The following is a 26,712-nucleotide window of genomic DNA, read 5'->3' on the forward strand; positions in this document are numbered from 1 at the left end:
GCTCTGTAAACAGGCTAAAAGTCAGCCAAGCACCACCGTATCGTCGGCTAACGTGGAAAATCAGAGCGTTTTTTCCCTTTGCATGTGTGCAAAGGGGCCAAGCACAGGGTTTTGCAAAAATGGTCCTGTGAGATGATACCTTCCCCGAGGGAAACACAACAGTGGGATCCTCCATTGAACACAGCCCCCTGGGACAACTGCAAACCATAACACAACTGGTTCTCCTTAATAAGTACACAGGGAGACCGAGGAGGAGCAGAACAGCTGTATTCCCAGCCAAAAGGAAATCCAAAATAGCTGAAATGGGGGTAATAAACCCAAAGAGGGAAAGTACAGCCAGGGGGCTTCGGCTCCACCAACCCGCTGGGATCCTTGGCTGGGGAAAAGCGGCACATTCTGGTATGAACTCCAGCAGATCCTTATGTAAAAGCGAGCAGCACATGCCCACGAAATCCTCAGGAAATATAACAGCCTGGTGTATAGGAATGATTTATCGGCACAGCTTTTGGCTGCAATCCATATATAACCCATACCGGCTGCAGCAGGATTATCGAAGCAATCAGTCTCGCATCTAATTCAGCAAGGAGAGGGATATTAAAATGAAAAGAGGTCTGTGAAGCCCTGGCAGCGGCTCTCCCTCTCGCTCAGCGTCCACGTGGCTTTAGCAGAAACAAATGTGAGCAAAATCAGCCCCTGCAAGGGAGAAGTGCTTTTTGCAGCCCCCTCCTGCCGCCCCAGCTCTGCTGTGAGCGCGTGGTCCCCGCGCGATGCGGTTGGGAACACACGGACCGATTTTGGGGTATGCAAAGGACGACACTTTGCAGCTGCACAGGTTTAAATCAGAGCGTATGGACGTGCTGGCTTGTCTTTCCCTCCCTAGAGCTGTTTCTCTACCCCGTGTGCTTCCCTCTGGCAAAGCCAGACACAGCGTCGGGGTCGGACCCTCCCAAAGGGGTCAGACTTGGTGGCAGCTCCAGCAATGACACCTCCATCCATCCTTCCACGGGGATCAGCTAACGCACTGCAAAAAAAGCTGTTTGTAAGAAAGCTGAACACAAACCACCTAAACTAAGGCTGATTTTACTCACAGAGGATCCTCCCTCTGCTACCACCGAAGGCCTGTGGTTAAAAGTTAACCGGAGCAGTTGTCGGCTCTCGCTGGGCAGAGTCCAGTGGCTATTTTGCTTTCCCCGGCCACTGTCAGCGGTGGGAACACCAGTGCCAAGAGCAGTGTCATCTGCAGCAATGGGGGCATCGATCACAGTTTCCCTTCCTACGGGTGAGCGCAGACCTTGCCAGAAATATATTAGTCACTGTAGTATACAAAGACCATATGCATCCCCGCCTGACTTTTAATGGAAAAAAAATTCACAGCAGCTTCTCTAGAAGTCAGAGGACACCCAAAATAACGAGATACTGGGAACAGGCGCCCAGCCCCCACCTGTGCCAGGTCCCTGTGCCCAAGCAGCAAAGCTTTTCATCACCCCCAAAGGAAATGGAAGAGCCTCTTGTGCTGCCTGGCCCATCCAACACAGGGTGGAAAGAATCAGGAAAAAAAAAATGCAAAACAGGGCTGGTAGCATTGTAACAGCATGCGACCCAGTGGCAGATTTCAATAGGAGTCAAAGAACATATTGTTATAATCTTGATGAGACTACCTAACACTACTTAAGCAACGTATAACAAGCAAGAGCGTTAAGCTCTGGCCATGGCGCTGAGCACGGGCCGGGAGCAGCTCAGGTACCGCCATCACCTTGCCCAGCGCTGCCGAGCGGCTCCCGGCTCTCCTGGAAACAACAGCTCCAGCCCGTGATGTCCACGAGAGCGGAAAAGAGAGCGGCTCTGCACTTTGTGAACACCACTTAGAAGACATTAGGGCTGAGTTGAAAGCAAAGCCTCCTCCAAATTACCTTCCCAATCTGATAACAGCCACCTTCCCCGGAACAGCGCTGGTTGATCAGACACCCCTCGCAGCGCTCTCAGGGATGGGCTCTTGGGTTTTATTACCTGTTTTTCCCAAATTAAGTGGGAGAGGGGCCGCCTCTCTGACAAGGGGCCATGAAGGCAGCTCTAGCTGCCTGCAGCCATCACTCATCCCCTCCCCAGCATGGTCCCCTGGCCCCGAGGACACCTTGGTCCTGTCCTCAGGGCTGGTTTCTGCTCCTGCAGCACTGTGCATCAGCCCACAGCGCCATCACACCAGCTTCCAGCGGTCATCCCACCACTGCTTTTGGTCTTTGCTGTTCCTCCATGCTCCTGGTGCTCCAGAAGAGCTGCATCCCACCTCCTGACCACACTTGGTCACTCGCAGCAACCCAACCTGTGGCTTCTCCTAAAGAGACCTGTCCCCTATACACAGTCATGCTGCCAGTGCCATCCCTCCATCTTCTCCCAGCCTCTCACTTGCCCCTCAACCTTAAAAAATCCCCTTTTTCCCAACCCCATGCCCTAACTGTCCCAGGTCCCCCTGCTCCGAGCCCCATGGGGTCTGCGGGTCACCCGGTGTCGTGGGAACAGCCATCACCTTGTCCCATCCCCAAGCCCGGGATGCTGCCAGCCCAGCGGGTACCACCGGCACATGTCGGGGCTGGTGGGCGGCCAGAGGCGAGCGGGAGTGGGACGTCTGCCGGGCCCCCCCGCGCAACGGGATGGGGAAATGCCAGCGCCGATCCCCCAGCGCCAAAATCCCCGGCCAGGCCGGCTGCGGGCCCCGCGGGAGAGCCCCGGGTGAAGGCGATGCCATTTTCCTTGCAGGGCATCCCCGGCCCCGGCCGCCCACGCCCGGCCCGGTCCCTCCGGGCGCGGCTTTGTCTCCGCAGCCGCGGGCGCATCCCCCGGCCGGGCCCGCCCGGCCTCCCCGCCCGCCCCCGCAGCCACCGACCTGGCGGGAGGGGACCGGCCCCCGCAGCCCCCGGAGCCGCCGCCGCGCTGCGCTGCCCGCGGGGCCGGAGCGGGGCCGCCCGGCGCCGCCTTCGCTTTCGGTTCCGCTCCGGCGGCGGCAGCGAGGGAAGGAGGGAGGGAAGGAAGGAGGGACGGAGGGATGGAAGGAGGGAGGGAGGCCCCGCTCCGCCCCGGGGAAGGGGAGGTTTCCCCCGGGCAGTCGCATCCTGCCCGCCCACCCCCCGTGAGTCGTTCTTTAGGGTGCTTTGGGGAGGGTGTTTTTTGTTTTTGTTTTTGGTTTTAATTTTACCCACCCCGCTCCCCCCAGCCGCGCAGCCCCGCAGCCCCGCCTCACCTCGCAGCGCAGCCGCGGTCCCCGCCGCGGTCCCCCCGCGTCCCGCAGGGTCAGAGACCACCTCCCGGGGCTCGGCGGGGCTTCCTCCCCTTCGCCCTTGTGCAAACACAGGATTCCCAGCGTGAGGCCGACTGAGTCCAGCCTGGCTTCCCCGCATCAGCTCCCCTGGACCTTCTCTGAACGGTTGCCCAGCGCTTCTGAAACCATCACCTAAAGGGGGGGTTTAGAAACCAGTTGTTAGGAAATGTCACAGCAGCCACCACCACCACCAAGGGCAGCTCCCACTCAGGTTGCAGCTCTGCAGCCCCATAGTGGAGGAAACGCTGCTGCACCGACACGGCCTTTAACTCTATAAGCTACCCTCCTTCTCTCTTCTGTCCTTACCTGGCAGGTCTCCAGCAGAGCCAGGTTTAGGTCTGGTCTTGTTTTCTCATTGTCACAGCTTAATCTAGCGCTTCCTGGCAGGGTATGGCCAAGCACTCACGCTAACGGTGTTCAGCTTTTATACAGTCACAAGCTGAAAGGACTGGCACCTCCATCCCCAAAGTCCATTCACAAAAGGTTTTACACTCACACATACTTGAAATCGCATCTGAAATGACATTTTCTTCCAGAATGGGATCTAATTGCTAGAAATCAACAGCAGCATATTGGACATTGAGTTAGTCATGATCTTTACCTATTCCCCATAAAACCAGAGCAGGTAAATTATGTGCAGCAGCTGCGGGAGAACACATACAATAAAAACATTTCAGCTGGGCTGGGGCTTTTGTTTAGCACTCTTTACTTTGGAACTCCTTACTTTTCTCAGCCGCTCTTCACACAAGGACACTCGTAACAACAATGCAGGAACCTGCACCATCAGACCTCTCCAGTTGAATCCTGCTTTTTTCCATTCTGCCAGCACCATATGTTTCTGCAGAGCAAACAGTGACTGTAGACAGGTTAAATGCAAGGACACATTTTAAATGAGACTCCCCATTCTATACCACTCAAAATAAGCACAAAGGAACTTCGCCTACATTTTCCACTGGTTTTTGTACCCCAGTGTTCATAAAGCCAGCATTGATATGGAAAATGTCACTACTAAGAACAGATATTACTTCATCATGACTGTGCTGCTCCCCTCAGTGTGTTTATAGCACAGTCAAGAGAGTCTTTTCTCTTTTTTTCCTCATTCAATTCTTAATTTCAAGTATGGAATAAAAGTGAAATGGCTGGAAACCTATGTTTTCCCTTAAGTCATTACAAACAAAACACAAGTTTGTTCAATAGAAGACCATGATTTATTGGCAGTTCTTTTGAAACATGGATGACTGAATAAAATAAAAAGACATTTGTGAAAAAACAAAATCCCAAAACCAAGGAAAACAAACAAATCTCTTCTTTAAATGCATCACTTGAAGGCACTGATCAAGGGGACCCCGTGTGCCGGCAGGTCCTGGTGCAGCTGACGGAACAACATGGCACATTTATTCCTTTCCTGGGTCTTGCCCAGGGTGTGGAACAGGCGAGCTTGGAAATAGAGAACATCTCTGAGCTGCTCTTTGCAGTCCACTTTGGCAAAGTAAGTCTTGGCTTCGTTTAGATTCAAGATTGCAGATTCCAAAGCTGTGGAAAAAAGAAGGACAGTCATATTTCAGATAATATCACAACAACAACTCCAAGGAATACAGCTCAGTTCTAAGGAGCCCAATTATAAATTCCACAGCTTTTCAAAACAGTTTGTGTCTTAGCAACATGGACTTTCAGCTAGTTTCTGTTACTCAGCCTCTGCTGCAAAATATGGGTGTGAAAGTATGCAGATAAACAAGATTGCATTATAAACACTGCATCTGTTCAGTAACTAATTCCAAATTAATCTTGCTATCCAATGACTAGGTAACAGACTCTGCTGTATCATTTAAACTTTAACAGTGATCATGGGGCAGGACTTCAGCATTTACACTGGTTTGCACTCTCCCACTCCTGAGCGCAGTTTCAGTGAGCAGAATTACTCTTCCCACTACCTTCAGTCTTCTTTTGGGGAGTGTAGGAAGCTGCAGAAGCCACCTGACACTTGGCCACCAAGAACATGGCACAGCCTTTGTCCAGGACAGCTCCATGGGCCAGGACAGGTTCTATCGCCATGTGCAGGATATTCAGGGCTTGTTCAGGAATGCCAAGGATGAGCTGAAAGAGAAATACTTGCTGGTCTAATACTGGAATCCACTGGTAAGAGCAGCTTCTTCAGACAAGACCAACATAAGCCACGTCTGTTTCTAATAATGCACCACAGACATTTTCCACATAATGTTCTTTGAAATCAAAACTTATTAGTAGGAATGAGCTACTATCTGAAACGATTAGGCATTGCTTCTCCACTGCAGTCAGTGCTGACAACCACGTCTCTGCCAGCCCAGAATAAACAATATAACTGAACTCCATTACAAGCATTATTTTTAATACAAACACAGGCTGGGCTGTGCTATTAGACAGCCAAAATACAAGCAGAAAATGTAACAACCGAAGAAATGAAGGCAGGGCCAGTTTGTGCTTGCCTGCTTAATTATATGCAACAACTACACATCTTAGTAATACACATGAAATGCAACTTCCATTAGCTTCTTCAAAGGCTTTTACATCTAGAGTATACTTCTTCAGAAGCAATAATTTAATTGCAACAAGGTTGTATTCTTAAATCTCACGGGAGTAAAAACAGCATCCAGACCCTCAGAATAAACGTTGCCCTACAGCCCTGTGGAAACACAGATCAGGCGTACCTGGGAGAAAGCCAAGTTGAGCACAGTTTCTGACGCCAAGTACTGCAGACTATACTCTCGAGAGAGGGCAAGAGCCTGCAGCAGCACCGGCAGCGCTATGGTGTGACACGAAGATCTCCAGTAGAGCTCTGCGATTGACAGCAACACGCTGACCAAAACGGGGGAAAGAACGACAAACATTTGATTTTCATAAAAAATGTCCACTTGTTTCCTGAATGGTTATTCCATGCATAACAGTGTTGATTTTATTATGAATTATATTACTGCATACATAATAAACTTCAATTATGCCCTTAAGAGGAGAGACCACCGACATACAAAAGATTAAATAACACTGTAACTGCTCTGAAGGTTACTGCAAAGGTACAATTACACCCATACATTTCCATTTCCTGTATATTTTGGATGCAGAGTTTCCTTCTTCCATACATCTTAATGGAGCTTTAAAATAAGTTTACTACCTTTTTACTTTACATTTTAAAGATGACAAGGTTTCAATTCCACAATATTTTGAGGATCCCTCCATACCAGATTAATAACTGAAATTGTTCTCTAGTCCCCACATCATAGCAGGTAATCTTGAAGACAAGTGAAGTCTCAACACAGACAAATGGAAATGGCTGATTCTAATCACTGCAAAGTGGCTTTAATACTCCAAAAATGAAACATTCTTACCTAATCACCATCTCAGTGTTCTTGATTTTCTGGCAGTGGATCAACAGCTTCTGCAAAAGTTTGTGTGCCTCTGACATTTGATTTTGGGCTTTCAACACAATGGCTTTTCTGCCGTGGTAGAAAGAAAACATGACTGATCATATTTTAATAGTTTAGGTACAACTCTGCTCTTCAGAACACAGCAGGACAGGTCTCTACTTTGCAACCCGTTTCTTATAACTGCAGAATGGCATTCTGACGAAGTGTACACATGCTATACACACTGGCAGGGGGAAAAACAGCTCCCTCCGGTTCCAGTTGGACAACTCATAGGCAGAAAGGATCGAACTCATAAAAACAGCCTTAGATAGAAAACAGGAACTGCCAAACCCAAAGCCCAAACAGGCAGTAGAAGTGGGAGGGCATGCAAGCTAGAAAGCACAAGTAATTATGTGTAAGAAAAACAGGTATGAGGTAAAGTAGCTAAAATTGGCTTGAGCTACCAAGGAGATGGAGCGACAGAGAAAGAGCGAGAACAGGGAAATAACAAACAAACACGTAGCAGCAGGGCTGTGGATTATACAAACGCCCTGAACCAGACACCGAGTAGAGTATTTAAAGATCAGGGAAATCACAAACAGTCCAATTCCAGAAGGACAAGCATCAGGTCCCACAGCTTGAATACTGATCTGCTGGCTCGCTGGCACTGGCTGGTTTTAGGTGTTTTGCCTCATTGAAAATCAACAGGAAATTGCTTTTAAAGGTAAGTTGTTTTTCATACTCACCAAATAACAAGTTTAAACCCTACCTATTTCTAACATGTCATTCTCATTTAGAAACAAGAACTCATTACAGTGAGAGAAAAAAGCATATTGCTCTGTTTTATGGGCACCAGGACACGGATGAGGACACTCAAGCTTGAGATCCCTCACTATGTGACACAAAATTCTGCTTTGTGCTTAGGTCTGAGCACAGTTACCATGGCAGATTGTAAAGAAGTATTTTGTGTTCTCATAACAGATCTATGGCTCTAGAATAACACGAACTTCAGCAGTGCTATTCCAGTTCCAGAGAAACAACTGGAAATTATTATTGCAGGACATACTCTAATGGAATAAGCACTACAGGCTAGACAGCGTGACCGTAATTAGCTCTGGAAAGGGAAGAACATGTAAGAACATATGACTGCCAGCGATAATTTTGCTATGTTTTTCATTGTCTTCACAGGCCACACCTGCAAGTATATGCACATTTGTGATTTCTTACCTGTATACGCCTTCGATGCTATTAAGTGCTGTAATTCCTGCTACAAGAGAATCTGCTACATGATATCTGCCGTCATTCATGGCTCTCTCAAACTGTATTTTCTGATCAAACAGCATCCAAAGCTAAACAAAGAACATCCAAGGACAAGTTTTAGAAGTTGTGCCTGTTCATATTCTAATCCCAAGTTAGAACTTCTTATTTTTCCCTGCGGATATTTGTATCTAGACACAACTAACTCCACTACCCAATTACTGAATTAAATAAATTACTGTCCTCAGTGGAAATGCTCTGGTCTGGATTAATGTTTCAATACCAAAGCTCACCTATTTGACTGCATTTTAAGGAAAAAAGCTCTTCTAAATTATTACTAATGCTTAGAATCAGTACACTTGTTCTGTAGTGAAAAGAGAAGAACCAAACGATATTTACTTGAACCCTTCAATGTAAAGACTACCTTATAGACTCGTGTGTTTCCCAGAGTCACACAAAAAATAGCCTATTCTCTCCGTTATTTCTGGATAGTAATATATCAAAATAAGTAGCTCTAATTTAACAGAACTTTGAAGCTCCAAATTAATGCAGAGCATTTAACTCCTGTATGTACTCACAAAGGACGTGTATAGTCCTCTGTCAATGACATTTCTATTTAAACAGTGTTTTCTTAGGAAGCTTTGGTGACATAAATATCTCACCAGCCTTGAAACAACAGAGGAATCTTTTTCATGCTTTTGTAGAAAAGGTCATGCTGCGCAGCTTCCCATGAGGTGGTGAGCCAAGTAAAACGAGCAAACGTATAGCCCAGGACAGAGGAAAGAATTTGGGTGCAACGGAATTCAGATCCTATTGTCTAATAGTTACATAATTTACAGGCTAAATTGTCGATATTCTACCTGTGCATGCTGACTATTAGGAGGGAATCTTTCCTTTAGGTGTTTCAGTATTTCAGAAGCAGCTGGAAAATATCCCTGTAACACAGAAACAACAGGCTGATTACTGGGGGAAGCACCACGCCCCTCGATTTCAACACAACCTTCATGGAAAGAACTTTCCAAGCAAAAACCCTGTGTTTTCTTCGCCCCCAATGCAGACATTAAAGGCAGAACAAACCATGAGTCAAGTCTCGCACACTCTGTCAGTAACACCCACACGTCCTCTTACCCAAATGACATTTTGTGCGACCAGCCACAGAACTCACCTGCTCTGCATGCAGCTCAGCCAGGTGACACAACACCACGGCGAAGGACTCCGTGTTGTTCTGCTGCACGCCCACATTCACGGCCTCCAGACTGTTCATGCTCAGCAGTGTTTGGGCTTGTTGAAGTGCCATGGTGCTTGTGCAAGAGAAATACCTTTTAGCTTTCAAGCAACAAGCAACCATTTTAAATCTTGTTATGACAACAGTCTACATTTTTGGGGTAAGCCAGGGGCCCTGGGAAGAATGAAAACTTGTAAAACAACTGCTACCCAGGAACTCTGCACTACGCAGCACATCGAGTACTACATACCAAAGGCTGCGCACTGGCTAAGCACAGAGATGCTGAAAACGGGGGCACAGGAACAACTTATGATCTATTCGCCACTACTAAATGGAAACTTAACCTCTTCTCCAGCATGAGTTTTAAAGGAACACAAAAGAACAGAAATAATTGCACTGAGCCTGTACTGAATCACAGTCTGATTGCTTTTAGTGTGCTGGAGAGACACAGTCACTTGTTACACCTATATAAATAACTCTAAATGCATTATGTGCTAACAAGTACAGTGAGTTAACTCAAGAGTTCGAAAGAAACACAATACCTGCGGCCATATAATCTCCAAATGGCCGTTTTCTGTGCTATACTAATATCAATAAGCTCTGACAAGCTGTGTTTCCAGTGCAACAGATCAGAATCTTTTAAGGCGTCCATTAGTTTGTTGGCAGCGTTTCCTGCAAGAGCTCTTTGCTGAACCAAGGACTGTATTCCCAGGGAAGCAAGGTACTGGGAAGAAGAAAAGAAAATAACAACAGCATTGAAAGACAATAGAGTACACTACACTTGCAAACTGCAGCAGAGCAAGAGTTCTAAAGGGAGAAAAAATCCAAAAGAAAAAGATGTGTTGTTATTCAGCACAAAGGAACACTGCTCCAGGCATTTCTTTAAATATCCACTTATGCACACCCACACATATGTGAATGCCATTTTGCTAGATGTGAAAGGTAATTTCTACTCCCCCACACAGAAGTCTTAAAAGTGGATGACAGAACTTGTACCTGGATTCCTCCCATGATGAAACAGCTGTGAAAACACAAAGCCCTCCCTCCCTTTCCCCACCAAGTTGCTGTATCTGCTCTCATCTCCCAATGCCAGCAGTTCAGTTTCTTTCAGAACAATTCTCTTAGAGATTGCAGATCTTGGGGAAGATCGAACTAAACATCAACAATCAACAGTTCAAGGGCACAAAACTATCTAAGGGTAGTGCTGCCTTGCAAGATGTCACAGCTGGGACAGAGCTGTGCAAGTAAAGATGTGTTCAAAGCCCTGCCAGGGGCATCAGCACTGAGTTTTGGGGAAGGCGGAGACACAAGGAGCTCCCTTGAGCAGCAGCAGATTGTGCTACGGGCCTGAGGCCAAAATGGGACATGGGGCCAGGCTGGTAGCCACAGAGAGCTTTTCTGCCTGAAAAACAAGTTAGAAGGAAAAACAGTGGGCCTTGCAATAATGCACTGGCATTAAAACAGGTGAACTCAGTTTGCTAATGCAAAGAGTAAAAATAATAGGAACAGCTAGAATTTGGAGCGTTAAAATATATTTGTTTAAATACAGACCAGCCACAAAATCCTACCGTGCACGTTCCCCTCACCACATGTGTTTGTCCTAGAATAAAGTTAAAGATAAATGAAATGGACTTACCGGCAAACCAAAATGAAAGGATTTGGTTACAGAGTGCTCCAGCAGAACACAACTATCAAATATCTTCTGCTCCAAGATGTACAACCAGCTCTAACAAGGAAAAGAAGTTTAAAATCTCATTGCAAATAGCTAATGGCTGCAGCACTTTCAACTTCCCTTTATTTTTCACAGAATGCACAAGAACTCACTGGAAATACAAACAGCTCTTCAGAATCAATATGATACTAAGGAACTGCCTATTAAATGCTACACAGCAAAATATATCAAAAGTGCAGCCAGGTGGAGGCACTGATGTGACAGCAGTCAGCGCTGGAGGTTCAGAGTAAAGTGCAGAAACCCCATTATACAGTTAACTGGGGAAAGCAGGAGTTTGATACCATAGATGTCAATTTGTTATAACAATAATGTTAATTACAGAACAAAATATAGAGGAAAATTAAGTCTTTCCTTCCTCCTTTTTGCTCAAAAGAAGGCTGATTATTCTTTGGGGATCCAACAGATAATAAGGAGGAAATTTATGATATACTTTGTCTCTTTAAAACACATAAGGCTAAACTTGGAGCTTAGTACTGAGATCTTACTACTCTGGGATTGCAACTCCTGTTTCAGGAAGTAACCTTGAGTTGCAACAAAACCATCCCATGATCCCCCCTACACTTTTGCTCTGGGTGACCCATCTGTCGGAAGCGATGTCACCCCACTGCTGGACAGGCATATTTAAATCACTGATGCATTTGATGAGATATTAATGTGAGAGTAGTTCCGCCGCAGTTCACCGAGCAAAGGCTGAGGTAACGCAGACCTCTATTTCAGCAGAGCTATCTTACCAAGCAGTGCTGCAAGCAAACATGGTCGTTAGACTCCTGTGCTATCCGGATGGCTTCCTGAAGTGCAAGTTCAGCCTGTTGGCTATCAGCCAAAAAAGGGAAAACATATTAGTATTCCCACAGTGCTTAAAAATACAACATTATGATACAGAAGAGGAACACTGATCTAAATTATGCATATCGCACTCAGAAGATAACTTTGACTTAATAGACTACATGAGAAAGCCTCTGTTTTCCTCCTAGCACTTCAGCAATATATTCTAGTCTTGAGGGTAATAAGCAAGATGGGATCTGCAAGCCACTACAAAAATGCAACTGTAACCCCTGAGGGGGCTTTCAAACCCTGTAAGTGCCAATGTGCCCAGTTATTGTTTGAACAGGGGCAACATTAAGCATCTGCCTCCATAAAAGAAGTTGTTGCTCTCAATTTTGCAGATGTCCTTCCCATCTCCAGGCCTATTACATGATGCATCCAGGCAGCAGTCGATAAATACAAACCATATACGGAGATGGCTGAGCCAGTTTTATCAATAACACCCACCCCTATGGCATTTTAAAACCAAAAAAAGCTCAGATGGCTTTTATTTTTTTAATTACTCTTTTTCCAGATCATCAGCTCTACGTTGATTTGAATGTTAACAGGAAACCAACCATACTTTCTTGAGATTATAGCTGAAAATAGGTATTCACATCCATTGCCTGTTCTGAGGTCATGGAAATGTAGCAATTGAGAACTTAAATTCCTAGGAAACAGTTGCAAGTGGACACAGACAAATGTCAACTCTTACCCTGCTGTAGATGGCTCAGTTATTATGGAAACCAAATAAATGTCAAAACAAAACCAAACCAAATCAAGATTCCAAGAAAATTTTGACCCAACCCAACTACAGTTCTTATCAAATTAGGGGAAGACCCTCTCCTGAACAGATTTTCTGAATGAACAGAAGGTTTATCAGCACTTACGAGATGCAACACGATTAATTTTAATTGTGTGGTACAATATATTAACTTACTAATGGCCAAAGCGACAGTGCAGTGCAGCCAGATTCAGAGCAGCGTATCTCAGACTCCGGCCGTAACCTTCATCCCCGTTGCTTTTGCTTTCTGCTCCAGTGAGAATTAAACGGTCAAAATAATGAAGGAGGCTGTGTGTCGAACTGAAGACGTCTTGCACTCTGAGACTATTTAAGTAGCTTAAATAATGCTAAAAAAATGAAGCAAAATCAGCTTTAACTACACAGAATTATTACAACAAATTTTTCGTTTATAATTACCATGTGTCTTCTGACTGAGAAAGGTTCCCTAACAAGTCCAACAGTCAAATACTGTATGGCCAGGAATGTGAAAAGAAATAAGTTTCAGGCTTAGTTCAACAAGATTGCGCACACATGGACCCACCAAAATTAAGAGGATTATATCTGTGCATAAAGCTGGACATGTGGTTAAGCACTTCACTTACTTAAAGTTTCAGTCTGAACTACTAAACATTTACATGCAACTTGCTCGCTTCCTTACAATCTGCTTATATTTCAATATGGAATAAATTACTCCCAAATAATCCCATCCTGGAGATAAGAAATCCCTTTACAACCATTCTGGATGAAGAAAAAGATACTTACTGCTTCAGCAAAGTCTGGATTAAATTTTAACAAGTTGTTCAATTCCTTTTGTAACGATGCTGGAGTAAGAGCCTTTGTTTCATCATTCTTCAATAAAGAGGCCTGGAATAAAAATTGAAAAGTCAAAGTAAGATAAGCAACTCAAACTGGAGGGTTACAAATATATTTTAATATATGCTTGTCAGGTTGTTATCTGCTTAGAGAGAACATTAAAGAAGATTTTGTGACAACTCTCTCTACTACGACACTGAAACATCAGTGGCGGTTTTATTCTATCCCATGTTATAGCATTCACTTGCCAGAGATCAGAGAGACCCAGTAAAACAAAAGCTTATTCAAAGGACTGTTTAAAGGCACTTAAAGAATTCTGTTTAAACTTCTCTTTGAAGAACTAATACAATGGATTGCTCACTGGAATTACATGTATCTTACAACAATCTAGTTAGCAGAATACGCATTTCTGAATACTGAAATTGCATATTTAGCAGACATCAAATCTGAGGTGAGCAGTCAGAACACAAGTGACCTTCTCAGAATCAAACCTCACCACAGGGTGCACATGCACATACATCACTGTTGGGCCCAAGCGCTCATGCTGAGCAGGTACATGCAAGATATCAACAAATCTTTAACTGATCACAGGAAAGATCATATCTGTGGGTAAAACTGAAGGTGAAATTCACGTTACAGAGCATGTACTCAACTTTATTCAGAATTAACATACCTGCTGAGAAAGAAAATACTCTGCTTGCTTCTGGGAAAGAGGCCCATTGCAAGACATCTCTTCTTCCCTGATAAGAAGCACTCTGGTTAGAAACAAGGGCGATGCAATAGAATACAAGAAAATGTATTTTATCAGATACTCCACACTTTTGCATTATAGAGATTTATGAAATACTAGAGCTCAACAGCATGAAAGGAAACTAAAAGGAGAAAAATTAATAAATAATAAAATAATCTGCTACATCAAAGCCAGCAATTCTAATGATTTCACGCACTTTAGTGGGAATCTTCAACCTGCAGAGACCGTGGTCAACATGGATGTTACACTTAAATACACATGAAAACACAAGTAAAAACAGTAGATAGAAGATTTGGGATGGAAATATTCAAATGGCTCTGCTCTGTTTTTCTTTTCTTCTGAAGAAGTCACAATGAAATGAGCTGGCACTTTGGCCACATACGTCACTCCAGAAAACAGCTGTTCTGCAAGAGCAGACAGAGGTTTATTCCATGGAAAGATGGAACTACACCACACAGCCAGGCTGCAAAAGCTGTGAACTGACTCATGCTGTAGCTGAGCATCCACAAGCACAATTTTATACATAAAGACAGCTTAGAATGTACATTTTAAATATATGGGTACATAAAATGCTTTTTGGATTATTCTTACAGTGGAGCATGTCTTTAGCAGGCAAAAAAAAAAATCAATATTAGTTTCTCATTTTTGATGTAAATTAATGTGAGCTCTCTTATTTGGAGAAGGGCAAAAAGAGAAGCGTCAAACACGAAACCTAACTTTTCCTTAGGGAGCACTGTCTCCTTGGCACATCACACCCTGGCACAACCAGAGGCATCACTTGGCAGCGGACGGCACAGAGGGAACTGTGGGCAGCAGCATCTGGCCCTTGGCTTGTGATTCCCTGCCAGAGCAGGAGAACAAGGTACCGCCATCTTCTGAGACAGCTGGCAGAACTGGTGACATCTACAGTGTCACCACATGGTGGCACCAAGGACACGAAGAGCCTGCCCAGCTCTGCCACTATGGATGAGTCTTTAAAAAAATACAAGATTACACACACCACATCTCAGTTTCGCAGCTGAAGGTGTTAGTGACAGGACACGGGGCCTAGAGGAGCATTCGTGGAGTCTGGAAGGTTTAACAGGAGCATCACCTTGAGCTGCAGAAAGCTTATGTCTACTCTGGTGTGTACAGAGGTAATCTGAATTAAGACTAATTCTCCTAATTTAATATCACCTTAAAGGCACATCCAGTTCTTCTTTCTCCATTTTCCCCTCCAGTTCCTCTGCATTCATCAGCTCCATATCACTCTCATCAACTCCAGTTTTCTTCTCATCATTTTCAACGTACTGCTGAAGGGCCGTGAAAAGTTTATACACCTGACTGAAAGAAAGCTTATTGTATGCCAAGATCATGTGGCGCAGAAACAGACCTGCAAAGGAAAACATCTGCTGTGACAACAGTTCTAAGGTTGCTGTGTCAGAGAGGAGACTAGAAATCATAATAATCAGAAGCTTAAATTGCATTATTTCATTTTGTTTCAGTGTCTCATCTCGGCCTAGTTATTGACAACACTCAGCTTTTCAGGGAGTAAATCTGATATTAATTTAGTGTCAAATCTCACAGACTAGGAAAATGGTTAAGATGAGTAAGAACTGCCAATATGCCAAATTATTGGTTAATATGAAACATCTGAGTGATAAGAAAATCATATCATGCAATTTTTACACCTCCTGAAAAGCAAAGCAAAGCTGTATCCTGGGTGAACTACATCAATGATAGACATCACACCAAATATAGTGTATGGATAACAATTAGTTACCTACTACGCTTGTTTTATGAACTTCTGGCTCTGTACGTGTAAATAAAACTGAGACGTCATCAAAAAATTGCTCCATATCTTTCAATTGTCCTTCTGCAATAAATTTTAACCTAAATAGGGAAAGAAAACCATATTTTTTAGGGTATTAATAAAATGAACGCATCAAATAAAATATTCTATTTCAGGTACAGATGAGCGACACAAACAGAACCAAGTAGCAGCTAATTCAGTAGGCCTGGAAGTTTTTTATACCCATAAGCCAAATCAAAACATAATAAGTATTATTAATAAGCCAAGTAGTAATCGGGGCTTTTTTCTTTTTTTAATAGTTCTTTTAATAAAGAGAACAATTAGAAAAGATTGTTGTTCTCTTTAGAAAACAGTCAGGAACCCAAAATAGACTGATTTTTTAAAACTCCTGTTTAGTGAATTAGTGAATGTCAAAACATATCTTCTGTATCATAGAAAGTTTTAAAGTAGATGGCCTCAACGTTTGGTGTGTGTGAACTTACTTATGAAAACTCAGCAAACTCTAAAAGTAAATCTTTGCTCCAAACATATCACTTTTTAAACTGTACATTTACAGGTTTCAGCCTGGATCATCATGACTTCGCGCCTCCCCCTGCTCCCAGCCCACAGCAGGGCTGGTGTCCGGCCCTCAGCCGCTTCTCCCCCCACTCCCCGATGGACCCGCTGAAGGGTTTGCTGCGGGCACAGAGGGGAGACACAGCCCTGGCGCCCACCTGCTGTGCACGGCTCTGGCCAGGCGCGGGCAGGACTCCTCGATGGCTTTGTGCAGTCGCGACAGCGGCATGTCAGGACCCTGGGGAGGAGAGCGACATGTCACAGAATCACAGATTGGTTGGGGTTGAAGGGACCTCTGGAGATCATCCCGTCCAACCCCTGCTAACGCAGGGTCACCAGAGCAGATCACACAGGGTCATGTACAGGTGGGTTTGAATGTCTCAGAGAAGGAGACTCCATACCCGCTCTGGGCAGCCTGGGCCAGGCTCTGGCACCTCACAGGGAAGAAGGTTCTCCTCATATTCAGAGAGAACCTCCTGTGTTTCAGTCTGTGCCCACTGCCACTCATTCTGTCACCGAGCACCAATGAACAGAGTCTGGTCCATCCTGACACCCACCCTGCAGATATTAATCAGCATCAATCAGATGCCTCTCAGCTTCTCTTCTCCAGCTGAACAGCCCCAGCGCTCTCAGCCTTCCCTCACCCTCAGGCCACAACTCAAGAGGCTCATGGGGTCCCCCCTCCCTCCCTCTCAGAGCCAGGCCCGGGCCCGTCCCGCACCTGCAGCAGCGGCAGCAGCAGCCGGTTGAGCCGCCGCCGCTCCAGCAGCCCCAGCTGCTCGCTGACGCGGACCAGCTCTCGCAGGAGCAGCAGCAGCGTCATCTTGTAGGGGGTGACCCAGTCCTTGATGCCGAAGACGTTGGCGTGCACCACGCCGTTCGTCATCATGGGGTTGAAGTAGAGGCTCTCGTGGACGCTCGCCATGGCGGCTCCCGCCCCGTCGCCCGGGAAACCGGCCTCCCCCGCCGGCCAATCGCCGGCCGCCGTCGCCATCACGCGGGGCGCGCCGCGGCCAATCAGAGGCGGGAATGTGCGGCTGCATGGCGGGGCCGGCTGGCGGAGCGAGCCCAGACGGGACGTTCCAGGGAGAAAAGGTTCCGCGCGGCGCCGCCTGCAGGGCAGCGGGGGAACGGCGGGGGCGGCCCCGCGGGGCGGGGGCGGCTCTGCCGGGTCTGGCGAGCTGTGGCCAGTGTCCGTGTGGCCATTGCCACAGCAAGCGGCTGGGCACGTCTCCTCCACGGGCACGGGCTTCCACGCTGCTGCTGACACAGCCCATGGGGCTGCGGGTGGTGGGGCCAGCACCCAAACCATGACCCCAAGAGGTCCTGGGGACCAAACCATGACCTGAGAAGTCTTGGGGACCAAACCATGACCCTGAGAAGTCTTGGGGACCCTCGCAGCCCCCCTCCCATAAGGGGAGACTGATCCGTGAGTGTTTCCTCGGTGCAGCTGGAGACACCATGGAGTGAATTCACCCGTTAAACTGGATTTCTGGCAAATCAATTGTGATGCAATTAAGATATTTCCACGCATAAGTTTTTATTTTCTCTATCATTTGTTAAAGTACTTCATTAAGGCATCATGTTCCCAAAGAAAATACTCTAATTATTATAATAGTTCTCATTTATGTGAGAGAAAAACAAAACTCTATGTTATTATACATCCACATGTCCCCGGGGATTTCAGTTGAGTTTGTTCCTGATTCATGCCTGGGGGTGGTGAGAGGAGAAGGAGGCGAATCAAGCACGGAGTAATTTTCTAGAATACATTTACATTTAAGAAACTTAATGTTGTCGTTAGTTGCTGCTGGCATAATTAATGATAGCTTCCTAGACCTCAATGAACTAAACACTCATTGAACTATATCTGAATATAAACCCCAGGGAATAAATACAGCTATTATGTTCTAAAGGTCAATTTACTGACATTTCCTGAAAACAAAATGTGACAGCTTGGGCAGAAACACCGAAATGGTGGAGCGGGGAGGGGCGGGAGATGCAGAACTTGGAGGAAAGAGGAAATCACACACATCTGGTTCTGACATCTCCGTGCAACGCTCCGGAGCCAACGTGCGAACTCTGCCGACAATCCTCCAGCCTGTGGTGTAAAGAACACTCAGAACACGCTTTTAAAGCATATTTAAATACACTCAAACACCTAAAAAACTCCAAATAAGCAGCAAGAGATTATTTTGGTCGTATTAAATTCAAGACTAGGTAGCGTGACTGAAAAAGTCATCTTTTAATAGGCGGATGGCCCTGATAATGTGGCTGGGCCACTGTCTGGTTTGGGGACATTTCGTGCAATGCTGAATCTCTCAAATCAAATCTCTGTCATCTGAAAACCTTCTCAAAAGTTAATTCCAAAGTACTGTGCGTCTCTGGTATAAAATTGAATACTAAAATGATTCCTCCCATAGGTATTAATATACAATCAGAAAATTCCAAATAAAGCCCAGAGATTAACTTTTTTTTTCTTTACTGTAAAAATTCACAAAATGTTACATTAAAAACAAATGAATATTCCCAGTAAGAATCACTTCTCTGCCTCACTCTCTCGTGATGCGTAAAACCTTGGGGGATTACTGAGCTGCAGCGAGTCGTGTTATTTCATGGCAGAAGGAAATGGGACACCCAGCATTAATAGATTTAAATCTTTTAATGCTCCTTTGGCGCAATCCAGAAGGCTCAAGTGAGGACAAGTCTTTTATTAATAGAACTTCTCTTATTAATAGAACCTCTGCAAATGCTACTTTTCATCTACAGAGCAGCGGGTGAAGTTCCTCATTTAAAAACAATCTACGTGGTTAAAATTTAGACGCCTTAGTGCATTAAAAGTGATCTCAAATCACATGTTGCGAATATGATTCATCGAGATCTGCCCAAATGAAGGCGGGAGTGGCAGCGGCAGCTGCCAGCACAGTCACCAGATCCCAGCTCCGTCAGGCCCATGTTACTCCCTAAAACATCTGTGTTTGGGAGGGTTTTGTGTTGGCAAATCCTTAACAAAGCTAAAGGAAAAAAATGTAGGTTTTGCTGGGTTTGGCTGATCTGTGGGATCGCGCTTTTACCCCACTTACAGGGACTGCAGGAGGAACTCTTATGTTTTAATGTAAGATCATTAAAAACAAATCTGTGTATAATTTGGTACTTCAGGGATGACTCTAAATTTACGTGGCATAGGAGTTTTTGAAAATCAAACTGTTCTGATATTTCTTAAGGTGTCTTAAAGCAATCTCTTGCATGAGAAATGTGGGAAATGTGCCATTGCTTGTTCCAACATTGTATTCACAAGGCTTTCCCACTATCTTTTCAGTTGCTTTGACTAAAATGACAAGCTATTATTGTGGAAAAAAATACATTTTAATTAAATCATATGTAAAAGTTCATAGCGTATCAAAAGTTTGTCGAGGAGCATAAGGATTTACAAAAACAGATAACCAGATTTTGAATTAAGGTATGGTGTCAGTGCAAATCCAGATGTTGAACTGCACAAAGTATCCGCTCTTGATGCTGAAGCTGCCAAGATTGTGCCATTCTTATAGCAATTACAGCTCTTTTTTTTCGCTCAGTTCTTGTATCTGACTTGCTCCAAAAATAGATCCCACCTGCAGAAATTATTAAAGATTGCATGCAACCTTTTGTGTGGGTAAATTTGTGTTCAAAATTTATTTTCAGCCACTTTTGCGTGTTCCTCTTTCTGGCAAAGACCTTTGTTCTTGGTCCCATGTGCTCTTTACATAAAGTTCTCCTTAACACTTGGTTTGTATTTTTTTTAATGTTATCTCCTGGTTAAAAGCTTCCAGTTCTTACAACCTACGATTATTATGTATTCCATTCATAGCATAGAGAAAATAGTAACAGCATCCAGAAGCTGAAAGTGGAATTTTAAATAACAGACCTTCTTTTATATTATTTAAAGGTTGTCACCAAAGGGCTTGGTAGAGTAATGGTGCCTACAGCAGCCAGGCTTTTAATGCTCTGTGTGACAAACCCTGCTCGTGCGCAGAGGTGACAAAACACCTGAGTTTTAGTGACAAAACACCTGAATTTTGGTGACCAGCCCCGTTACCCGCCCGGGGATCGCAGCCACCTCCGTTACCCCGGGGCGTGCATAGGAAAAAACCCAAGCCAACTCAAAAACAGGAGGTAAAAGTTCTCTCTTATCTCAGTGGCATCACTATTTACGCACTCAGCTGTCGGCAGCCCCGTTTTTCCGTGTTTAAGGGGTATTTTTGCTGCCCCCCCCTCTCCGCGCCCGCGGAACCTCCGCGCCCACCTCCGCCAACACACTGCCGCTTCCTCTCTTCCCATTGGCTCCGCCCGCTCGCTGTCGGCGGCGGACAGCCAATGGCGTGCGGCGCGGCGGGAAGGCCCGCCCTCCGTGAGGCGGCCCGCTGAGCGCCGCGCAGGGCGGGTTCGCGCCGGGGGCGCCGCGGCGGACGGCGCTGGACGGCGAGCGGCGGGGTGGAAGCGGCCATGAAGGTGAAGCGGGGTTCCTCCGGCCGGGGGAGTGACTTTCCCCTCGCTGCGGGGAGGGAGGAGGGGGGCGAGGCGGCGCGTGAGGGGCCGGGACCCCGGTGGGCTGGGCCGTGCGGCCCCTCCCTCTGTCCCTTCGCCTCAGGCCGCTCGGCCCGGTCGCGGCCGCTCGGCCCTTCCCGGGCCTGCCCCGGTACCGAGGGACCCCCGGGACCGCTTTGCCGAGGCGCCCCGGCGCCCTCCTCTGACTCAGCAGCCGGGCAGGGCCTGGTGCCGCCGCTTGAGGGGAGCCCCCCCGGCTCCACACACGGGCCGCGGTTTGATCCCCGCCGGCGGCTGAAGGGCTGGCTGCTGGGGCTCCGAACGGGCCGCAGCGGGGCCCGGGCCGGTGCGTTGGCGTTGGGGCTGGGGGGATGGCGGTTGGGAGGCGGATCCCGCCGGGCCGGTGTGCGGGGGGCCCGGCAGGGGCTGGCGGGGGGCCCGATCCGGTGCGGGGTTCGCTCCCCAGAGGCGCCTGTTGCTGTGCTGGGGGTCGGGGCTGAGGGGTGTGGGGGGACCACAGATCTCCCAGTTCGGCGGGTTCCGAGGGCTGCTCGGTCTCTGAAAAAGCTTTGCTTGATCTCAGGGTGGGTGTAAATACGAAATTTCAGCTACCCACCCCCCCCATCCATTCTGCTGTTCTCCTCTTGGTCTACCAGCTTTGATAGCCCGTCGTGCTTGCACCGTGTGTTAGGAGCAGCATCCAGCTTCTTGGGGTGTGTGTGTGTCGGAGGTGAAGTGCTCATCAGGTTACTGAACACCTCTAAAGCCAAGAACAAGAGCAGAGAAGTTCAAACACGGTATTTGGCCCCTGTAGGGTGCACATACGGTGCGGAGAACTGATGGCAGCTTGTGAGAAGGGGATGTGGAAGTGGTGACTGATGTGGTGGGAAAGGCTTTTGGTGCAGAAATTGGCAAAGTTTTAACTAATTCTCGAGGGAGTTTTTGGTTTAGTGTGTCTCATTTGTGTCTTGTGTTGGTGCTTTTCAACGTGGTCTCATTTCTTTTACTCGGTAATATGAAGAGTCTAGACACTGTAATTTGATTAGGGGTTAATGACACTAATGCGTAGAAAGAATCCACAGCTGACTTAGGCTAAGGAGAAAATCACCAATGCCCACGTTGCCTTACCCTTCACCTTAAAATGACTGGATGCTTCGCAGTAAGTAAAAGAGATTTTCAGTTTGGTGCTAACACTGTTCATGTGTCCAAAATGGGTAACAAACATTTCCAAAGTATATATTTATTTAGTGTTAGCAGTGATGTCTGAGCAGTTGTTAGATGCTTTTCAATAAAATAAGTCTAAGAAACAGCTGTTAAACTGTCAGGCAAGGGTTGTGGTAGGAACATTATGTCCTTTTTAGTCGTTTTGTGTCCTGCTGCTGCTGTGACCCCCTGATAAGACCATAGTCAACTAATGAAGCAGGTCGAATTCTTAAGAACCTTTTGGGTTCATTGTTTTATTTTTCTGTTATTTATATGTGGCTATTTTAAATCTTATAAAGCTAGCTCATCAGTTTTTAAGAATACATGAAAATTAGAGTCATATTCCTGCAACTGACAAGGAAAAATACTTTTCATAAGTCCCAAGTTTTAAAACTGGGAACTCTCTTGGATCAAGTAATCGTTTTCAGAATGCATTTCTAAAAGTTAATTACTCTTGCTAATAAAGTAGGATAGTTATGCATAACTTGTTTTGTATAGGAAAAATGAATGCTGATCTGTTTCCACTCTCCATAATTGAAAAGCAGAGAACAGGTCTCAGTTTGATGGTGGTTTAATGATTGGCTGAGAGCCTAATTAGGCATCAGGTGAGATCCAAGTGCTCGGGGTGTCTGTGGGCGCAGCCACGTGTGGGGCTCAGGAGGGGCCACTCGAGTTCATCCCCCTTCAGCTCCATTTGCAGGACGCTTAGGAAGATTTTCTTCTCTGTGTGTGGTGCCCATAGCACGGAGGTTTCTTGTTATGCCCAGGATGAGTTTCGCTCTAGCAATAGCTGTAAAATTAGATTACTGAATTTAACTTGTTATGTGTTCTATTCAATATTATTACTGCACACGGTATCATGTGTTGTACAGCATAGAAGCAAAATGACCAACTGTCTTCAATATTTCGCTGTATTGCAACACTTTTAATGTCAACTTGCCACAGTAAAAGTGAAATACCAAGTTTGTGTGGGTTGGAGAGACGCTTTTGATGTTCCGTACCAAGGCCCTTGGGTGAGGGTGGTGGGGTAGGACACGTTTGCTCCCTGGTGGTGTTTCTCACAGCTTCTCTCTAAACAAGAGGGAGAACGACTCTTGCCTTTTGTGCTCAGTGGTTTGGAAGGAGATGTTCTGACTTATCCCCAGTTATTGTGTGAAGTGCCCACAAATTTAACAGGGCTGTGTTCAGTTCAGCAAAATGTGCAATTTAATATAGAAATTAATCTGATTGCTACAGGAATTAAAGCACCATCATTATTGATCCGAAGTGCACGTTCTGGTTGGTTTCGGTTTTATAGCGAGAACTGCAAGTCTCAAAAGCAATTATTTTATGTCTTCATGCTTTGGGGAAAAAGTAAAAAAGCTTCTGCCCTGGAATGAAAAACAACAGTTCTAACCAGCATAGTTAAGAGAAAAAAGAATGATTAAAGGGAGTTTTACTCAGCTTCCTTTCAGAAAGAACCTGATGCGTTCTGTTTGCCTTTTTTTCCAGTAAGTTTCAGTGAGCCACATGACACTGATTAAACATGTGACAACTTGGAGTCCAAATTCCAGCTTTAAGTAGAATACGCACTTTTGATAGACAATCTAGTGCTAAGGCTTTCAAGGATAAGAAGCAGCAATTTATTTATGCATTTAGAATTTTTGATCATGTTTTAAGATTGAATTTTATGACTCAAAGCTGAAATCCAATCCGTTTGGAATAAGTTCATTTAGAGTTATTTTCATTTGTTGATAGACGTTTGTAAGGTAGCAAACCAGCAGGTTCAGGGGGGTCTTGAAAAACATTTATCTCCCAGAGAAACTAGACCTGAAGTAGTTTCTAATGAAGATTGATTTGTTAATTTGAAGACCCAGAAACTTTTTTTTGGAGAGAGTTTTATTGTGAGTCATATAAGAGCTGGATTAGTTCTGAAGAAGATCGTGCAGGAACAGTTCTGCACTAATTATGATTAATTGCATTGCTGCCTGTCAGTGTTTCAGGTTTTGCCCCCCACCTATAACTGGCTGTCAGTCTCTTCCTTCTTTGCTCTGCTCTTGCGTTACCTCCTTGAATTCCTTACCCTCTTTGTGCGGAACTCTGCTAGAAAAGGAGTTACGAACGTGAGCTCCTTGTGCTCCCTGTGCCTGCGTTAGCCTCTCGGAAGCAAATCTTTCCTACTTTGGTTTGCAGCTGGGAAGTGGAGATTATTGGGCCGTTACAGGCGTTAGTGTGCGGAATTCCCGGTGCTCTGGGAATTCACACCACATACTTTTGGGATGATGACAGATGGAGTGAAGTAGCTCTTCAGCAGCAAGTCACATCTGATGCGGGCTTTCAGATGTTATTATCATTATTATTTTCTTTGTGAATGTTTTCAGGCGGGAGCTACTTCCATGTGGGCTTCCTGCTGCGGGCTGCTGAACGAGGTGATGGGGACCGGCGCTGTCCGTGGCCAGCAGGCCGGCTTTGGGGGCGGCGCGGGCCCCTTCCGATTCGCACCAAACACAGACTTCTCAGCCTACCCATCTCCGGCTGCGGCGGGCGCCAACATCGTTTGCAAAGCCTGTGGACTTTCCTTTTCAGTTTTTAGGAAAAAAGTGAGTATGTTTCCTATTGCGTAGTATTTTTACTCACACAAACTCTGGCAGATGCATGTGTGTTTTTCCTTAGATAAGGAAACGCAAGGCAGGCGGCCAGGGAGGGAGGAAGTGCCTTATTCTGAGGTCACAGGAAATTAATGTCACACAGGATTAGAATTTAAGAGGTCTGATGTTCATTACTCGCTGACACATTCGATCTGGTCTGACCTAAAACTTAGTGGACTTTAATTTGTTAAGATACGTGTTCTAGCTTCAGAATCTTAAACATTGAAACAAATATTGTTTTGAAAACGATACCAGACGTAGTGTTGAATGCTGGAATGAAGAAACTGGGTGATGGAAAAGCTCAAAAAGCTTTTCTGTGAAATACTTGTGTAATTCTTCTTGTTTCCTAACCAGGCTTTGTTTTGTTACATGCTATTGCACTCCAACTGCTTCTTGCTGCATTTGGAGGCAGGTTGGTGGGTTAATGCCAATAAACACATTTCTATTTACCATGACTGTCCAGCACCATTAGTTTGTCCACTCAGTGACCTAGTTCTCTTCAGCTTTTAGATGAACTTGGAGCCTCTTTCCTCAGTTTGTGTGTTCAGTTTCCCCTTCCTCTGCGTCCTGTTGTTGGCATGGCAGACACGCTGTTGAATTAGCCGTTGTGTATGGACATTTTCTGAAGTTAATACTAATTTACTTGGATTGGATTCGTTCACAGTGGATGAGATGACCACTTAAGATCACTGCTGAATGTTCTGGCTTTTGTATGCTGTAGTGAGTCTTTAGAACAAAGCCCTCCCCAGAAATGAACATCTGCACATCTGGGAGTGTTTACCTACCCCGTGATTCATCGCATTTAAGGCCTAGTTTGAATTCTTTGAATCAATTGGGAAAGAATTATGTTCTTTAAAGTCTGGGGATTGTACTGGTTTTTTACACCTGTGAGTGAGACTTGGTGTATTCAGAAGTAGTTTAACATACCATAAAATGACTGGCTTTCAGTTTTGGTTGTTGTCTAAACTACAACTTGAGTACTTTATTTATTTGTTCATTCACAATGTTTTTTCATTGAAACCTCAAATCAGCTGCCAGTAGTGCTACAAAAGTGATAGACTGTGGTGGGACACCTGCAAAACTATATGGAAGGGTGGTTTTCTGGACTTAAATCCTACAAATGATGTATGTAAAGACTGACAGTTGAAAGACTAATAGTAAATTCTGTAGCCTGGGGAAGGAAGGAGCCGATGTGAATGTGGGACGGAGAACTGAATGGTTATTTGTTCTTTCTCCTTAGCATGTGTGTTGTGACTGCAAGAAGGATTTTTGCTCGGTGTGTTCCGTCTTACAAGCCAATCTCAGAAGATGTTCCACTTGTCACTTGCTGCAAGAAACAGCCTTTCAGCGACCTCAGTTGATGAGACTGAAAGTCAAGGATCTGCGGCAGTATCTGGTTCTCAGAAACATCCCGACAGACACTTGCCGAGAGAAAGAAGACTTGGTGGATCTGGTGCTGTGCCACCACGGGCTGGGGCCGGAGGAGGACGCGGACGCGGGCGGCTTGCGCTCCTCACGCTCACAGACTTCGGGGTTTTTTACTCATCCGTTTTCTATGTCTGTGTCGTCGCAAGGAGAACTTGCAAACAGGAGGGGAAGCACAGGAAATGGAACACCTTCACGGTACAACCATTAACACGTGCTTTGTGGTACAGCGTAGCTTTTTAATGTCTTAGTAGGCGTGCATCGCTCAAGAGTAAAATACCAATTGGTACGTTTCGGGGTGGCAGGAAAAATGCCTTTTGTATTTCTCACCTGAGAACAGAAGATTACAAGCTAAGATTGCTGGTTTAGGTGATAAAGGTGTCTTAAATTGATAATGATCAGTAGCAATTGAAACTTCAGAATGTCATTGTTATCTGTGACCAGTTGGGTATAAAGGAAAATACTTTATAAGGGATACTGTATTTTTTATCCTGATTAGTTTCATTTTTTACACAGGGACAAGTGGAAACTTC

The 26,712-nt window shown here is 45.5% G+C and overlaps 2 protein-coding genes across 2 annotated transcripts in view; one reads left to right on the plus strand and one right to left on the minus strand.

The window, feature by feature from the left end:
• Positions 1-4,612: 4,612 nt before the first annotated feature.
• ANAPC5 (anaphase promoting complex subunit 5) lies at positions 4,613-17,328 on the minus strand (the record flags this gene model as incomplete). The annotated part of the gene is made up of 17 exons (XM_080355209.1): positions 4,613-4,846; positions 5,245-5,407; positions 5,998-6,145; positions 6,673-6,780; positions 7,918-8,039; positions 8,808-8,882; positions 9,113-9,248; positions 9,715-9,896; positions 10,809-10,898; positions 11,636-11,717; positions 12,649-12,839; positions 13,255-13,356; positions 13,979-14,045; positions 15,233-15,428; positions 15,819-15,928; positions 16,562-16,641; positions 17,125-17,328. 17 exons carry the CDS (start codon positions 17,326-17,328, stop codon positions 4,632-4,634), a joined length of 2,271 nt encoding a protein of 756 aa, XP_080211335.1. The 3' UTR covers positions 4,613-4,631.
• Positions 17,329-20,794: 3,466 nt separating this feature from the next.
• Positions 20,795-26,712, plus strand: part of RNF34 (ring finger protein 34) — a 9,186-nt gene continuing 3,268 nt past the window's right edge. Inside the window, exons 1-4 of the mRNA XM_080355625.1 lie at positions 20,795-20,888; positions 24,488-24,706; positions 25,995-26,377; positions 26,624-26,627. Of these exons, the coding sequence (XP_080211751.1) occupies positions 20,883-20,888; positions 24,488-24,706; positions 25,995-26,377; positions 26,624-26,627 (612 nt within the window). The 5' untranslated portion in view covers positions 20,795-20,882. The remainder of the gene's footprint in view (positions 20,889-24,487; positions 24,707-25,994; positions 26,378-26,623; positions 26,628-26,712) is intronic.

Source organism: Nesoenas mayeri (assembly GCF_963082525.1).
Source record: "Nesoenas mayeri genome assembly, chromosome: 17".
Lineage (NCBI taxonomy): Eukaryota > Metazoa > Chordata > Aves > Columbiformes > Columbidae > Nesoenas > Nesoenas mayeri.